At 42.7% G+C, this 18518-nt stretch overlaps 2 protein-coding genes across 2 annotated transcripts in view; both read right to left on the bottom strand.

The window, feature by feature from the left end:
• Positions 1-1396, bottom strand: part of LOC105907743 (tripartite motif-containing protein 16-like) — a 5986-nt gene extending 4590 nt beyond the window's left edge. Inside the window, exons 1-2 of the mRNA XM_031571045.2 lie at positions 756-1396; positions 120-215 (exon numbers count right to left, since the gene is read on the bottom strand). Coding sequence (XP_031426905.1) covers positions 120-215; positions 756-1343 — 684 coding nt within the window. The 5' untranslated portion in view covers positions 1344-1396. The remainder of the gene's footprint in view (positions 1-119; positions 216-755) is intronic.
• Positions 1397-5532: 4136 nt separating this feature from the next.
• On the bottom strand, positions 5533-15650 carry LOC116221155 (tripartite motif-containing protein 16-like). Its single transcript, XM_031571041.2, has 6 exons — positions 14960-15650; positions 13970-14065; positions 13196-13429; positions 11392-11551; positions 10985-11044; positions 5533-7166 (listed from the first exon to the last, which is right to left on the bottom strand). The coding sequence occupies exons 1-6, from the start codon at positions 15545-15547 to the stop codon at positions 6649-6651; spliced, it is 1656 nt and encodes a 551-aa protein (XP_031426901.1). The 5' UTR covers positions 15548-15650; the 3' UTR covers positions 5533-6648.
• Positions 15651-18518: the final 2868 nt, after the last annotated feature.

An 18518-nucleotide genomic window follows, 5' to 3' on the forward strand; every position in this document is an offset into this window, starting at 1 on the left:
GAGGAGCTGGGAAGTGGCTCAGCATTACAGACTCCTGACTGGAGGAGAGCCCTGATTGAGCCTGAAATGGCTCCTCCAGCAGCCAGCTGTTGTCCTCCTCTCCTCTGGTCAGTACTCACCTTGAGAGTCTCCACAGCCTTCCTCAGCTCCTGCAGCTCCTTCTCTCTCTCCTGGATTCTCTGCTGGAATCTCCTCTGGGTTTGCCCCACCTGCCTCTGTGTAAAAATGATCGTTATAATTATTATCGGTGGATTGTTAACAACAATGAGGATCAAAAATTGCACATGACAACTGAACGATCATAAGCAAAAACCTTTAAGTACATTTTAGTATTTTCAAGAGATTTAATGACACATTGAAGCAATCGCTATCATCTTTAAGTGAAAATCAGGATGAAGCCATGAGCTCAAGAGGAGTTCAAAAGGAGCTCTGGTATTTAACAGCAAAAACACTTGTGGCAAAGCTGTCTCACAACATTTAGAAAACAACCGAACAGAATATTATTTTGCGAGGTAAGATTATGTTCACTTTGATGCCGACAGGTTAATGTTTCACTGATTTTACTCAACACTGGACCTTGCACCTGATAATCATTTCCTGATTCTTCCTTTCTCTACGGGCAAAATCATTGCGGAAAAAGCCAGACTTAAAGAGTGGTGAGATTGTAATACTATATCTACAAGAATACTTTCACAGTTAGTATGTATAATAGCCCTCATAGAAATGTTGGACAAACGTGTAGCTCCAGTACTGACCTGTTTGTCTGTCCGTTCTGCTGCAGCAGTGACTGTGTCATGGCCTTTATGTTCGTCCATCGTGCACAGATAGCAGATACAACTCTGATCGGTTCGACAAAATATTTCAAAAACCTTCTCATGATGAGAGCAGATCCTGTCCTGTAGCTGGCCTGTGGCATCAGTCACCTTGTGTTTTCGTCCAGGAAAAAGTTTATTGTGAACTTTGTAGTGAGTTTCACAGTATGACACCAGACATTCCAGACAGGACTTCACCGCTTTGAGTTTTGTCCCAGTGCAGACGTCACACTCCACATCTCCAAGTCCAGCCGTACATGCAACAGGAGCAGCATCTTGGATTCTGGTCTTCTTGATCTGTTCCACCAGCTCAGCAAAAATACTATTTTTGTTTAAAACGGGTCTTGGGGTGAACGTCTGTCTGCACTGGGGGCAGCTGTAGACTCCCTTCTGATCTTCCCGATCCCAGCAGCTCGTAATGCAGCCCATACAGTAAGTGTGTCCACAGACAATAGTTACCGGATAATTCAGAATATCAAGGCAAACCGGGCATGTAAAAAGGTCCTGGTTACTTGGAGCCGCTTCTGCCATTTTTCGTTTGAGCTGTGTAACGCTAAACAGGTTTCCACGTGGTTTCGTTTCGCCCGAAATCGGTGCATAACTTTGAAACGACTTCCTTGTTGGGTGGGCGTGTTCGTCTGAACATCGTCATTGACAACGACACGGACTTTGAATTAAAAACAGTTATTTTCCAACGCTGACCTGTAAAGAATACTGTCATGCATTTCCCACTATTTATGAACTGAAGGAACCACCAGAAAGCAGTTTACTGTCTCTTTACAAATATTGAATATCCGCAAAAGAAAATTGCTTGCAACAAGAAGGTCGCCATCTAGTGGACATTTCAAGTCATATGAAAAAAAAACAAAGAGAGAAGATAATGATGCCATAGAAGTTGAATGTGTGTGAGGCTATAAGTGTGTTCTCACTATGATATTGTTCTAGCTGTTAGAATGTTCTTGCTATGAGAGTGTTCTAGTTCCAAGCCGGTCGGAGTCAGAGTGAAGGTGTGTTCACACCAGTGGCGGTTCTACATGGAATTACGCCCCGGGCGAAACCCCCTCTAACGCTAACGCTGGCTATTATAGTTGTGTCAAAAGGAAATATATGGTCTAACCAGCTAGCTATCGACCTGTTCATTATTAAGATTATACTGGTACTCTGTATGCTGTTATATTCTGTTAGTTGTGGCTAGCGGGACTTCGCTAACACTTTAGCCTAGTGTCAGATGAATGAACATGTCCATACCCTATGGTCAAATCAGCTAGCTAACGCTAGCTAGCAAACAATTCTGTTGGTGCTCAACATTAGCTGGTTGCCTTAATAGGAATTTAGGTTAAGTTACACTTGACTGAAAACACATTTTTACCTTGTCCACTTGAGCATCCTTCAATAGTTATCTTGATAATGTAATAGACTACTCTGTAAAAGATGTATTTAATTTCCCTTGGGATAAATAAAGTATCTATCTATCTATCTATACTCTGCTAACTACGTACTACCTTCACCAGTTAGATAAGTTGGAGCAGTCAGTGGTCTCTCCTTCCACCAATTCACCTTGCCCTTGGTGACCACATAATCGTTCTGTATTACCTATTTGTATTAGCCATTTCACACAATTCAGAAAAACGAAAACTTGCAGGAATTATAGGCCTGTAATTATAATGTTATGAATGTGCGTTATTTGGAAGAAAGTCGAGGTGTGACTGCTATACAGTGGATCCCCTGCCCCCCCTTGTCCGTTCCATTTGGGAGACCCAGAGGCGAACTGTCCCTCGCGCCCCCTCCCCTTGCCCCTTCTCCCTTCTCACTCAGGATCTGTCCACGGCACCTTCTTAGCGAGCAAAGGCGCCTGCAGCTGCAGGGGGCGCCAATTTGCCAATTCCACACACAGTGATATGATAGTTAATAGAAAACCGCTTCGCGGCCCAGATGATTTTTTTTTTTAAGTGCTCTTGCCGCCCCCCACGTTTTATGAAAAAGTGCCGCCCCGGGCGGCTGCCCGGGTCGCCCGTGCCTAAAACCGCCCCTGGTTCACACACACGGGGTAGGGCTACCCCGTGTGTGTGAACCAGGGGCGGTTTTAGGCCTCACCATTGCAGTAACTGCAACCGCATGGCGTCGTCATAGTCGCTGGATCCCTTAGCAGATCAAGAGAAACTGCACAGCTGCAAGGATGTGGTTCCCTTTAGAATGTGTCCATTTAGTTGCTGCCCCCCCCCCCCCCACACACACATTTTTTGGGTGTGTGGGATTCTGTACATGTTTGTGCAGGTGTACATGTGTGAATGTCTGTATTCAAAAGTGAGTATAGTTATGTCTGAGTGTGTGTTTTTGTTTGTGTCTGAAAGACAGTGTGTGTGTTTGTCTGAACGGAGTCCTTTGTATGAATGGATGTTGATGAGTGTGTGTAAGTATTCGTTTTTTTTTTTTCATTTTATTCCTTTGTGTGAGATGAGTCCTTCGTCTACAGGAGTGTGAAAGTGTTCCAGTGTCTTTGATTTAAATGTAATTCTGGCAGCTAAAGGGAGCCAGTGAAGGGTGACCAGTGAAGGGTGACCAGTGGAGGAGTTACACGTGTCCTCTTTGGCTGATCAAAGACCAAATGTGTCGCTGCATTCTGAATCTGCAACGATCTCACTACACACACAGGCAGGTGTTAAAATTGCATTGCAATAGTCTAGTTTAGACATAACCAGGGACTGGACAATACGTTGTGTATCATATTGAGTGAGATAGGGTCTGATCTTCTGATTATTATAGAGTGAGAACCGACAAGACCTCAAGACAAAAGCTACATGTTTAGAGAAATTAAGCTAGTCATCAAATAGAACTCCCAAGTTTTGTGCATATTTAGTTGAGGTCAATAAAGATGACCCAAACTGGATGTTAATATTTTGTGGGATATCCAGGTTCATACCTGTTCCATGGGCATCGTGAGACCCCTTATACTCCGACCCTGGGCCCCTCCTCGTCCAGCAAACACTTTCTGTAGTTTAGCGGAGTGGAGATCCAGCTTGGAGAAAAACTTGAACACAAGATAGACAGTTGTGATTCGTTGGAATTCAGCACTGACCTATGAAGGAATTCAGATTAACACAATGGTCCATTTAGAAGAAGTTTTATGAGGTTCAATGTCATTTAATGTTGTGTTTAATTGATTCATGTAACATCTGCATTCACTTGCCTCTTGTGAGCTAAAAAGTGCTGCCAACTGGTGTTGAAGTCAGCAATGAGAGCTGTTTGCCATCTGGTGTTAAAGTCAGCAATGAGAGCTGTTTGCCATCTGGTGTTAAAGTCAGCAATGAGGGCTGTTTGCTGGAGCAGCTCATGGCTTCTCAATGCAAAGCTCTTGGCCATTAGCATTTTAATAGTCTGCTCATTGTTTATCTTCTGTATCACATACTTTCCTGGCTGTCACAAGTGTCACCTCTCGAATAGGATGGACAGTAGTTCACTTCTGCTTTGCGTGCTTTCTTGACACCATACACTGGACTACGTTTCCCCTCTGGTTTGTGCTTGAGGGAATTCACAGTGACTGCTGGACAACCAGGATGCCTCAGTTTCCAAGTTTAAATTGGGTCTTCCATCCACAGTATCCAGTCACTTAGCCCAGCTCTTTTAAGGTTGTTCCTCAGAACAGCTACAGCTACAATGAATAACCCTCTCGACGTATTTGAGAGTATACTTAATCAACTTTAATACTAATGCAATGTTTTTTTCCCTTTGCTACATTTCAATGTCCACTCCCATACACACACACACACCCGCACACACAGTTCTATACAGACTTGGGTCAGTATTTATCTCACAGAAGACCCTGCTATCAAGAGGTGAGTGAGGGTTTCACCCTAGAGCTGAATCTGAAGGGAATGTCTGCTTGTATTAAACTCACAGAAAATGCAGTATTGTCTATTTACCAACCCAATGTATACAAGGGAGCTGTTCAGTGTCGATTGTGTGTTTTGCATCTCATGTCACTTTAGGTCATTGTGCAGGTCATTGTGAGATTTGAAGGGACATTCAGACAATCCAGACAGGATTTGATGACTTGGAGTTTTGTCCCAGTGCAGACGTCTCCATCCACATCTCCGGGTCCAGCATTACAGTGAGCAGGAACAGGTAGAGGTAGAAGGAGAAAGAGGGAAGGACAAAGGGAGAGAGAGAGAAGGATAAAGGGAGAGTGAGGGAGAGAGAGGGAGAACGAGAGAGTGAGGGAGAGACAGGGAAGGACAAAGGGAGAGTGAGGGAGAGAGGGTGAGGTAGAAGGAGAGAGAGAGAGAGAGAGAGGGAGAAGGAGAGAGAGAGGGAGAGAACAGGTTGAATGGAGTCTGATGGGAGAGTGTGTAGCTGGTATACCTGAGGAATCAACACAGTGCTTGGTGTGACATGGTGTTCATGAGAGAACTTCATCTGCAGTGGGCCTGAGAACTGGCTGTTTGGATGGATGTGCAGTTGTGTCTTTAAATCATTAAGCAGCTGGCTAGAGGTTTAGACAAACTATCAGATGGGTTAATCAGGAATAAGGAAAATGTGCTCTTCATTAAATAAAGTCCACTGAAGTCTCTGTTGTTTGCCATTATTGTGTGGTGAACATCACTCTGCCCAGGCTTGTTTACTTTGTCTCTTCACCTCAAAGGCAAATCTGACTGATTTGTAAAGGCTGCTCATGGCAAATTGATATATGCAATTCATTTAGATCAATTAATCACAAAGCATATAATACAAAGAAAGTAATTTATTTGCTTGGCTGCCCTAATCTAAACCAAACGTTGTCTTCAGACATCACCCAAAAGCCATCAGATACACATACACTACAGAGTAACCAGTACACTCTGGTGAGATAAACTCAAAACACTCCTGTAAGAACCTGTTACTGCAATGAGTGATGGCACTTATGGTTTCCCCCCAGAACAACCTCTCCACATGATGAACACAATATAAAGACACAACACATGTAGACATTTTCAGAAGTTTAATTCCTCAATGTACTGTAGTAAAATAAACTGAAATTTAGAAAAAAAAATAAATGTACTATAAGAATATGCAACTGATATGTAAAGCACATTGAATACAGTACAATCATTTCCATGTGTTTACCAATATAAACCAATGAAAAAAACAAAACAGTTTGTACTTTGTGGTCTTTGTGGAACCATTGTTTCAACACAAGTGATGTGACCCATGGCCCTTTAATCTACCTATCCTGAGGTTCTGATTGGCCCATGGCCCATTAATCTACCCATCCTGAGGTTCTGATTGGCCCATGGCCCATTAATCTACCTATCCTGAGGTTCTGATTGGCCCATGGCCCATTAATCTACCTATCCTGAAGTTCTGATTGGCCCATTAATCTACCTATCCTGAGGTTCTGAATGGTGTGTGACCACTTTTGACTCTTCGTGTTTCCAGCTGGGGAATTGTGGGTTAGTTGGTTTGAGCTGTGATGACTTTGGTTAATGATGGTTAGATGGCATCATGGTTTGGGATGTTTAGTTAACAGGCCCAGTTATAGTGTGTAATCTATCGAGTAAAACTGTAATCAGGGTAATCTAAAACAAAAAAAGGTAATTTAACACATTTTCTGTTTTTATTTGCATTTTATTCATCATCCCATTTTAGGGTTGTAAATACATTCTAAGTTGGGCCTCAGATGTCATAGTTTTCTTCCCAGACCACCACCACACCAGTGCGGTACACCTGCCAATACGTGGGGTCACCCCAGCGCTCCACCCCAGAGTCACAACAGCTTTACTGGTGATCTAATGTCTAACCCTAAACCCAGGGTAGAGAGGCTGGGTGAATGTGGTCTGGATTCAGCATCTGTACATCTCAGTTACAACAGTTTCACTGATGATCGAGAACCCAAAAACCTAAACCCAGGGTAGAGTGTGTCAGTGAATGTGGTCTGGACTCTGTGCAGGAGGGTCATTGTGTCAGAGATGCTGTAGAAGGCCAGAGTTCCTGCCCTGTGATCCACATACACTCCTATTCTGGAGCTGCGCACTAGAGGGAGATTAGTGTCTTTATTATTGTGTCTGAAATAGGAGCCAAAGATGTAGAGGTTCAGACTCCAGGACTGATCATTATATCCAAACCCACACTCATCACCCTCTCCTCTCCTGCTGATGCTTTTATATGAGACTGATATATAAACATCCCCACTCCTCTCAACCTCCCAGTAGCAGCGTCCAGACACACCCTCTCTACACAGCACCTGACCCCACTCATCAAATCTCTCTGGATGATCAGGATATGACTGCACCTCATCTCTCAGCTCCACCCTCCTGTTCCCCTCAGACAGATGGAGGTCTCTCTGTGCTGTGTTTGGATCCAGTGTGAAGTGACAGGAGTCTGATGGAAGACAGGACAAACTTAGGTATTTATATGGGTTAGGTATATACATGCATGTATGTGTGTGTGTGTGTGTGTGTGTGTGTGTGTGTGTGTGTGTGTGTGTGTGTGTGTGGTTGTTGTTGTTATTGTCATTTTATATGATTCTTTGCGTGTGGGGAATGAGATTTATTTCTGTGATTTCTTCTGTGAGGGAATGTTTCACATATAAGTGAGATTTGTTTTTGTGTGTGATTCTGTACATGTTTGTGCAGGTGTACATGTGTGAATGTCTGTATTCAAAAGTGAGTATGGTTATGTCTGAGTGTGTGTGTGTGTGTGTTTGTGTGTGAGAGAGAGAGAAATACAGTGTGTGTGTTTGTCTGAAGGGAGTCCTTGGTATGAATGATTGATGTTGAGTGTGTGTATTAGTAAGTATTTGGGTTTGTTTCATTTAGGTATGCACCGATACCACTTTTTTACAAACCGATACGAGTACGAGTATTTTTATTCGTGTACTTGCCGATACCGAGTACCGATACCGATACTTCTTACATTTGGTCTCCATGAAAGTGCAATTAATTTGGAGGCAGATTTATTTTATCCTCTGCAGATTATGTCAAGCCTATAGTACAAAATTAACAGAAGGCTATCCCAAGCCAAAAATAAACAGAGCTTTTTGGTTTTAACACACACAAAAAAGCCTTCAAACAGACAATATCATCACATGAGACAAAATGCAAATATAACCAGATAAAGGCAATTAAATTTGCTGCATAGTTAACAACACAGTCTGCTTAACAAAAAGTGAACAGAACTATTACTGGATTAGCACCATATCACATTTCAGTTACAAAAGGATCAGAAGAATCTCCTGCTCAAGTACACAAACAATCACTTAACCTCATGGACGGATTAAGAAACCACGGGCCCCTGGGCCTGGATATTTTGAAGGCCCCCCCACCCCCCACCCCCGCGAAAAAATAAATTGTGCGCCCGCAAAACACGCACGCACACGCACACACAAACACAACCAATGTGTTGGATTTTACGGTCGAATTAGATACTTTGGCTATTGTATTGGGAAAGTAAACAGGTCAAAGTTTACTCTGTAACATCCACCTTCGGTGAGGTGTGCACTGCCCTGCTATTGTTTCTGACATTACATGTGACAGGGCAACAGCCGAGTGATTCTTTTCCAACTTGAAACGGATTAAGACCTACCTGAGGGGCAGCATGGGGCAGGAGAGGCTGAATGGGCTGGCTATCCTGTCCATTGAAAAATCAAATCATGCATCACCACCTTTATGTTTGAAAGGCGTCGTCCGGCAGGTGTAGCCTACTGTGCCTGCTTGTAAGTCTTGACTTTCAGATTCTGCGCCTAAACTAGCTATATCGTATCGTCTCATCACATGATCAAATAGAGACTTGACATTGGACAACAAGATACATATTACCCAGCAATCATCATTGCATATCTGTATATGACAAAAATAACAAAGAAAATAAGAAATTATTAATTTAATTGAATCGTTTTTTAATAGTTTCTATAGTGTATGTAAGATAAGCATACAGTATAATTTTGTTATAGATTGCTACTGACGATTCCCCCTAAAAATGATGAAAACCATGACAGAGACAGGTTTGCCATTTTGAGGGTATATATAGCATAAGGTATCCTGAGCAGTCCCAAAAAGTTATGCTTGATCACTGTCGCATTAATCTAGCTTTTTCTAACACAGCACAGGTACACTCAATTAAAGCCATTAGCAAATTAATAAAATACACCTTTTTCAACCACAAATAAGAGATACATAACAGCGACTTCACGCAGAGGCTCTGGCCTAGGGGCCCCCTGAGCTCATGGGCCCCTGGGCCTGGGCCCGGTAGGCCCGTTCGTTAATCCATCCCTGCTTAACCTATGTGGCACAGTCTTTCTCTCTACCTCTCTCTCTGTGTGAACGTGCGCTTTTTTTCTTTTGCAAGACGTCAGTTAAGATTGGTTGCTTCGGTCTTGCACCACTAGCATCAGTGAACGCTGTGTACTTAGCACTATGGTGTGTCTTCAGATGTTTAATCAAATTGCTTGTGTTAAACAAAGTACTTTCCTTTCCGCCCCTCCACACTGTAGCAGTGCAGATCTTACACTGTGCCTTACTCCTGTCGTCGTCATTTATCTTAAAATGAGCCCAAATCGCCGTTAAGGCAGCTCAACGGAATTGCTAATCGCTAACGAGATGCTAGCAGCTACATTTAGCGAAACCTGTATACTGAAATACTTTGACACTATGACAAACTTTCCTAACACAGTCAAACATCAAGCAAATGCAACACAAGACGGCAAATAAGCTACTTACTAGTCTGGCAGAGAGTGGTAGGACAGGTAGGACAATAAATCACATTTTGTGTCAGCATAGCCCGGCCAGTTTGATGCAGTGAAATACTGATGAGTGGTATCGGTGCTTGGTATCGGCAATTCAAAACGAGTACGAGATACTGGTATCGGTATCGGTGCATCCCTAGTTTCATTTGATTCCTTTTGCGTGAGATGAGTCCTTCGTATATTGGAGTGTGAAAGTGTTCCAGTGTCTTTGTATGTGAAAGTCCGTAGGTGTGATTGGTTGCATGGGTGTGTGGGATGCTGCTGTAGTCTCTCCACCTGATCTTCTTGTAGAATCCCTCAGCCTACACCTACTCACCCCAACCACACTCTCATGCATTTGTGTTGTCGTGTGAGATTCTCTACATGTTTGCATGGAGGATTGTCTACATTTATGTGTGTGAGTGTGTGTGCGTACGTATGTGTGTGTACGAGTCTGTGTTTGTGTGACTCGTTGATCTGATAGCTTTACAGATCCCACATACATAGGACAAGTGCATATTTTATATCAGCTGGATATCAATGCCAGTTTATTGTCCTAGTTTTTGGCAGTTCATGACTTCATGTTCCAAATGTGCCTAAGAGATGCACGCAGAAGACTGTGTCTGGCCTGGTCTTTGGCCAAGACCTAAATCGCCTTGCAGGGATTGTGCAGGAGTCAACTATGCTGACAGGAGTCATGTAGAATCCGTGCCTGCAACCCCCATTCTATACCAAGGGGAGACAGGTGGTGTAAGGGGAGACAGGTGGTGTAAGGGGAGACAGGTGGTGTGAGGGGAGACAGGTGGTGTAAGGAGAGACAGGTGGTGTGAGGGGAGACAGGTGGTGTAAGGGGAGACAGGTGGTGTGAGGGGGGACAGGTGGTGTGAGGGGAGACAGGTGGTGTAAGGGAAGGTGGTGGGTTGAGAGCGAGCGCCCAAGCAAGTGCTGCAGCTGATGAGGAGAACTGAGTTTTAATGAAGTGTGTGTGTGTGTGTGTGTGTGAGCTGGTGAGGAGAACTGAGTTTAAATTAAGTGTGTGTGTGTGTGTGTGTGTGCGTGTGTGTGTGTGTGTGTGCAGATGAGGAGAACTGAGTTTAAATGAAGTGTGTGTGTGTGCTGATGAGGAGAACTGAGTTTAAATGAAGTGTGTCTGTCTGTGTGTGTGTGTGTGTGTGTGTGTGTGTGTGTGTGTGTGTGTGTGTGCTGATGAAGAGAACTGAGTTTAAATTAAGTGTGGGTGATTGATATGAGGGGGGTGGGGCAAATTCGTTACATCTCCTCCCGAACTTCTGTTTAGAACGCCATTTTAGGAAAATGGAAAAAGACACTGGAAAAGACACTGTCTCCTCTACCCATGAACTATAACAGCCATAATGAAATGTTGAACTGCTTAAACATGTAGGACCATGTGACTGCTACTGAAACTTGTGATTTGGAATAAAGTAAACTGTATAAAATTTGTTTGTGTCAAACTCACATTGTAGGAAATCCTCTCTGGTTGTAGGTTCAGGAGGCAAAATAGCCTGGACTTCAGTCACTATTGAGAGAGAAAGAATCAAATTAAAATCATCACTGACTGGTGTTAATGTCAACATCGCATCAACCTTCTGTTTTTATGATGGCAGTACATTTGTGTTCTCTTGTTGAGGGACATTATGAGTCTCCAGCTTCTTCAACCTTAAAGACCCTCTTAAAGACAAGTAAACATGGAGACACCTGTAGAGTATCTCAGCTTCACAGACATACAAAGGATATGTTACAAATATGTGATATTGAGAAATACAGGTTCCTGAAGTTCACCATCACATTTAGCCTATTAGTACAATCCAGAGGGAAAGTATAGTACGTAATTACATGTAAACGTATGTTAGTAATGTGATTAACCTGATGCAGATATCTTCATGACTTCCTCCTTGCAGAAATTCTCTAGCTGCGTCTTTAGTGAGGAGACAGATTTCTTCACAGCCTCAAAGGAGAGGCCTTGGTTCACAGAGATGCAGGATAAGTCTTTAGAGTCAGGTATCTCACTGACTGACTGGAAAGTCTAAATAAAGACACAGAGATAGAGAGAAAGAGAGAGAGAGAACAATAAGAGATGACAGAGATAGAGAGAGAGAGAGACAGTGAAAGAGAATAACAACACTCTCAAAATAAAGCAAGTAAGTTGTAAGTTAGACTCAGGTGTCTCACTGACTGACTGGAAAGTCTAAATAAAGACACACAGAGATAGAGAGAAAGAGAGAGAGGAGGAAGAGATGACAGAGATAGTGAGAGAGAATAGCTACATTCTCAAAAAAAGCATCCACGTATAAGTAAGTTGTAAGTTTAAATACAGTTGATCAGGAAAGTTTTTTGCTAATTATAACCAAAAACTTCAACTATTTTAGTGCACATGAGACTCTTAAGTTAGATATTATTCTCTAATGTTTGAGATGTGAACTAAATCTAACATTATTAGTATCTGGGTGCAGCTTAAGTCCAACATGGATATCATCCTTTGATGTGTGTGTGCAGCATCTGGATGTGGTTTCCAAATGATTGTGTTACCAAGGACAGTCTTGGCAGTTAAGATGCGTTGTCTAGGGGTTAGTCTGATGTTACCTGTGTCTCTCCTCACAACGTAATTGTTACGGCCCTCTTTAGCCTCCGGGTGGCGTAGTTCTGTTAAGTTGTGCCTGCTCTTTTCTGTTTGATTAATAGGTTTCAGGTGCAACCTAGGTTCGGGGGTGGAGCCGTTGCCTTTATAAACCGTGTCCTGCCGTGGAGGAGGGCGCGTTATCCTGCCAGTACCGAGTGGCCACACTTCCCGTTCCGAACGTCAAGACGAATCTCTACTTTTCTGATTCAATTAGTCTTTTGTTAATAAATAACCCCCTATACACGAGCCCCTTTGACTTTTTGTCTTCAATGTTACAGTCAGCGAGGCTGATGTAAATTCATGCTAGTGGTGTGTGTGTGTGTGTGTTTGAGTGTGTAAGTGAGTTTGTGTGTGTGTGAGTGTGTGTGAGAGTGTAGGTGTGTATGTGTGTGTGTGTGTGTGTGTGTGCGTGTCTGTGTGTGTATGTGTGAGCACTGCCTGCCAGGCAGCTCTCTCAAGCTGGCTAACTGCTAGCGGGTTAAGCCCTTGTGGTGATTCCTTTTTGGTTGATGTTATGAATCCCAAATTAATTCAACATAAATGGTTGTCCAAATGCCACTGGTTTGCCTTGACCAAAGAGGCAGAGTGGCAGGCACCTGTGCACCTCAAGTGCCTCCAAACAAACTGTGAGCCATGATGTCAGGGCAGATGTGCTTTTATCAATTAACCACAGGTAGTGACATTACTCAAGCACCGCCTGTCAGTAAGGGTTCTTGCTACCATGTGACCTAACCTGTCCTAACAATTGCCATAATGATTTTGAGTAGTTTTCTGAAGAATGAAATTGTCTTCATCATGTTGAAATGTTTTGGGTGATAAATACAAAACATTCTTTACAGACACTGAAACTGCATGGGGTAAGTTATCTGTTCAAAGTGCTATAGACTTTATTATGATCAGAAGAAAAAGGATCAATCTGGATATGTAGAAATCCTTGAAGGAAATTCAACAATATCTAAATTGAATTAAAATTTCCACCTAGGAATATATTCAACATAAATCAGTGCCCTCAAACATTCTGTGCACTAATAATCCATCATCAATAGTTACCTTGAGGAAATGGATGTGATCCTCTGTGTGTGAAAGCTGCTCCAGCTCAGCATCTCTCCTCTTCAGCTCAGCAATCTCCTGCTCCAGTCGCTTCAGGAGTCCTTCAGCCTGACTCACCTCAGCTTTCTCCTGAGCTCTGATCAGCTCTTCCACCTCAGAGCGCCTTCTCTCAATGGAGCGAATCATCTCAGTAAAGATCCTCTCACTGTCCTCCACTGCTGTCTGTGCAGAGCTCTGTTAGGAGACACACAAAGAGGAGGGGTCCATCTAAAGCAGCCCACTCACTCAGCTCCTCCACACAGCCTGGCAGGGACGTGCACAGGAATTTTGAAGGGCAGTTGCTCTGCCCTGGAAAAAAGGGGCAACACGTTCATTTTTGCCGTCGCCACGCCCCCGTCCTCTGGACGCATATTTTGCCTATATCACTTGAAACTCTCACTAACTGCCACCGCCACGCCCCCGTCCCCTGGACGGTTATTCCGCGATTATTTTATCTAGGCCTACATGAAGTTCTGCAGCCGTAATACTATTTAAAAATATATATATAGGGGCAACTTCAGTCGAGGAGGGCAAACGGGCAGTTGCCCAAGCAACCTTAGACCCATCCTGTGCACGTCCCTGCAGCCTGGTACCCACAGTGTGGCTCAGAGGAGCTGGAAAGTGGCTCAGCATTACAGACTCCTGTCTGGCTGACTGGAGGAGAGCCCTGATTGAGCCTGAAATTGCTCCTTCAGCAGCCAGCTGTTGTCATCCTCTCCTCTGGTCAGTACTTACCTTGAGAGTCTCCAAAGCCTTCCTCAGCTCCTGCAGCTCCTTCTCTCTCTCCTGGATTCTCTGCTGGATTTTATTCTGGGTCTCCCCCAAGTGTGTCTATGTTGAAGGAATACATCACATCCACAACAAACAGTTATGGTGGCATCATAATATTAGCATTGTCTGATAGCATTCCTGAAAGACCAAGCTGTTTAAGCTACTGACGCTGACTGAGAGGTGATCGGTAGTGTCGCTGAATAGCCTATTGGTGAGACGCTGTTTCATTACAAGGTTTGAGAAAAACACAAAATAAGTTTTGTCATTGTGGAGAAAATCAGTGAACCATACATGCAGTAAGTAAATCTTCATTTAATTGTATTTTTTAGTTTCTCTTGTGGAGTTGATAAAAATGTCCAACACACCCTTACTGCAACTATACCCTCACTGAGTGACCTGTGACCTCTAGGCAGTTGATAACCATGTAATGCCATTCAGTCATAGTGTCAACCACCCAGGACCCTACAAAATGCCATTTCAGCACCCTAATCACTGGGCTCATCTGAGAGGACTGGGCAGCGATATTGTAGGCAGAAACCATGATGTGCCCATCTTAATATAAATTACTGTAAAATAAGAGAACTATTACAAAATGTCCACAAACATAACACATTAAATGGGAATTTAGGCTTTTTATGTTTGTTTATTATCTAGGTACAGTTCATATATAACAGGAGATGTTCTGTCTGATTACAGTTTTTAAAATGTTATAGCTCTTAAATGTAGACTATGTGTTTCCATTGCTGTATGAGAATGCTGACAGTCTGAAGTTAACCATCTGGTTTTACAACTTCATTAGACAGGCGTGTTTTTATGTCATCGTTATTCTCTCTCTTCCTCACTCTATAATAACCTAAAGAAGATGAGTCTATAGCCTGTCTTCTAGTTGTAAACCCAATAGCCATGTCCTACCACACAAGTCCAATCTATCACCAAGAGAACTCCTGTCCTTACCTGTTTCTCTCTCCTCCCTGCAGAGGCTGACACAGTGTCATGGCCTTTGTGTTCATCCACCAGACAGAGCAAACAAACACAACTTAGATCCGTACGACAAAATATCTCCAGAGGCTTCTCATGTTGGGTGCAGATCCTCTCCTGTAGCTGGCCTGTGGCATCAACCACCTTGTGTTTTCGCCCAGGGTTTATGTCATTGTGAACTTTGTAGTGAGTTTCACAGTATGAAACCAGACATTCCAGACAGGACTTCACAGCTTTGCGTTTTGTCCCAGTGCAGACGTCACACTCCACATCTCCAGGTCCAGCATTACATGGAACAGGAGCAGCAGCTTGGATCCTGGTCTTCTTGATCTGTTCCACCAGCTCAGCAAAAATATTATTTTTGCTTAAAACGGGTCTTGGGGTGAAAGTCTGTCTGCACTGGGGGCAGCTGTAGACTCCCTTCTGATCTTCCTGATCCCAGCAGCTCGTAATGCAGCCCATACAGTAACTGTGTCCACAATTAGTAGTCACTGGATCCCTAAGAAGATCCAAACAAATCGAACATGTAAAAAGTTCGTGGTTATTTGGAGCCGCTTCTGCCATTCTCCGTTTGTGCTGTGTAACGCTTCACAGGTTTTCGCGTAGTTTCGTTTCGCCTGAAATCGCTGTGCAACTTCGAAACGACTTCCTGGTTGGGTGGGCGTGTTCGTGTTCGTGCCAACAGCCTCCTGACATTGATACCGATAAGGTCATTGAGTCAGTTAAGAACAAAGTTCTTTGCAAACACTGACATGTAGAGAATACGGCCATTCATGAACTGAATAAACCGCCAAAAAGCAGCAGTCTCTTTACAAAAATTGAATATCCAAAGGAATTCAAATTCAAAGGAAATTGAGTACATTTTGTATCAAAGTGTCACAGGGTGACCAGATTCAGTGGGGGAGGAAGGACATGTACTCAATGACCACTTCTTCATAAATTCAGAAGAGCCATGTGCTCTGGTGTGCGTCTGTAAAGCCCACTGTGTGAATAGTTTTGAAGTGAAGTGTACATGGTATTGAGACGAGCATAACAACATAAGTGAACAACTGAAATACAAGTGACAGAAAGGAGGGAGAGGAAAGATTCCCATGCTTTAAATATGACTGCAACTGCATATGACTGCAACTCTGTGTGGATATATAAGGAGTTTCAGATATTACAGAGGGCATTTGTCTCCTACAGTTTAAACCTTTATGAAATCTGAGTCCAGCAGACCCCAACATAACATATGATATTTAAACAAATGATCCAAAGCCATTGAGTTTCAGGTTGAATTGTGTTTTCTTCTTGTAGTTTACATTCACAATGGGTCCCACTGACCCAAACACCACAGGAGGATTAAGTGGCATTATGAGTCTCCAGCTGCTTTAGATACCCAAGGATCCGGATGTACTGGGCGGCAAAGACGAGGGTGCCAGTTATATCAAATTCCATGAGTCGAGACAGATTCTTCAAGATTGGGCAGTCCATCAAAGTCCCCAATGATCTTTATGTCTCTGATGAGGAGAAGAGGAACGATGCCTTCTGGAAGGTGATACCTCTCTTAAATAGCTGTGTCAGATGGTCAGCAAAAGAAAAGTGCCATATAACTGTACCTAAACCGGCTGTTGTGGCTGAGTTCAACAGAAACATAGGAAGGGTTGATTTGTGCGACTGCATGATCAGTTTCTAATGACGTGAAATGTTCCATTAAGTTGATTTCACATGTGTATTGTTCACGTCTCACATCTGTCTGGCTTCCCCTTGCTTCCGCCACTGGGGCTAAATATATTTTAGGGAGCTCACCACGGCTCAGAAATATCAGTGATGGAGGTTTGTGGTAGTCGAGTATGTTGTGCTACCATAATATTTATAGCTTGGTAATACCATATAGTTGTCCACTTGACGGGATGACAGCAACTTCCGATCTACACATCCAGCCGCCTGACTCTTGTTTATAAGTGTGAGACTTAAAGTGATATTTCGGAGACAACACATTTTTAGATACGGTATGTTCTTTGTTAGAGTCAAATGTCCCTCAAAAGCAAGTGATGGCAGCCCCTCTACATCAGGACTACCCAATCTCTCCATTGTTCAAGGGCAGATAAGACACAAAACAGTGCGCCTATACTATTTCAATGAGTAAATAAATACACATCATGTCATTAAGTTTGTAATTCTTATCTGTCTGTAAGGATGTGCTCAAAATGATATCAGAACCAGAGCCTCTTCATTCACGGCACACACGGCTTACTCATGCAGACTGGGACTAGTTACCACAATGGAAATGGTGTATCAGCTCTCTACAAGAATTAAACAGTTAAACATTTCTGATTCATGTTTTGACAAACATTATTTTTGTTGTGAAATCACAATACGTTTTTATTTTGTGTGTAGTTATGTAGTGTTGCATTCCAGTTGCTATGCCTTGAATGTTTTAAACTTTACTTTTCATGAATGAATTTGGATATATTTACACTTTCCAATGGTGTTATGTTTTACTATTAAATTAAAGTATCAAACTTAAACATGATACTTAAGAGTGTGCCTTGTTGTACATTTACAATCCATTACAGTGTATCTAATCCATCTGTTGCACTATAGCCTATTCCTATACCGAATGTGACCCTGTGGCCTATATCCTGTTTTTGATAACTTCACTACTTTTATTTTAATAGCCTTGATAAATGTGATCAATTTACTACCTTAACATTTACGAAATACCTGGCACTAGGGTGAAATTATCTTAAATTGTAAATACAAAAAACAACCAAAAAATAATAATCTGTTAGGAACTGTACACACTAAGGAACACTTCCTCAAATAGTAGTAAATATATATATATATCTTTTTTTACAAATATTTAGTTGCATTTTTTTGGTGGTTGTTACATCCACATGGCTCAACGTGGAGATAACATAATGGGGAGACCACACCGAGTTCAGGTTTAATTCAAAAGATTGTTTATTAAATAATCAAATCAAATACGTAAAAAAGTCAGTAAATGGGAGGCAAGAAAAAGTAAAGCTCAATGTAGTGCAGATCAGCATAGTGTATGTGTAGTGGTAACATTGCAGAAGAGGGAGCTGAGGAAAAGGTCCTGCAGCCAACTCCAGTAGCTGCAGGACCAGAGCAAGCAGAGAAGAGAAGAGGCCGAGCTCACATCAGGAACTCCTTTAAATGTCCCGCCAATCGGCTGCCATCTAGCTACATTGGCCAGACAAGACGGCTCCCCCTGTAGACCGGAGGGAGAGGGACAGCCCAAAGTCTTATTATAACCAGGGTTTGAGTGAGACAGACCCAGCACGGCCAAGCCGGGCGTGACATGGTGAAGTTAAAAATACAGTTAAAAAATTAATTTAATCACTTTGAAAAGTTATTTATCAAATAAGACTTGTTTAAACACATTGTTCCAATTTCAAAAACATGCATTACATCCATTTTGAAAATAACCTTTTAAAAGCTTTAATTATCATTGCCCCATTACCTGTGTCTTTTTCTGACATGTCTGTATCATCCCCTAGAGGGTGCTGTAGGATAGCTGATAATAACC

The sequence above is a fragment of the Clupea harengus genome, chromosome 7 (genome assembly GCF_900700415.2).
Source record: "Clupea harengus chromosome 7, Ch_v2.0.2, whole genome shotgun sequence".
Taxonomy (NCBI): domain Eukaryota; kingdom Metazoa; phylum Chordata; class Actinopteri; order Clupeiformes; family Clupeidae; genus Clupea; species Clupea harengus.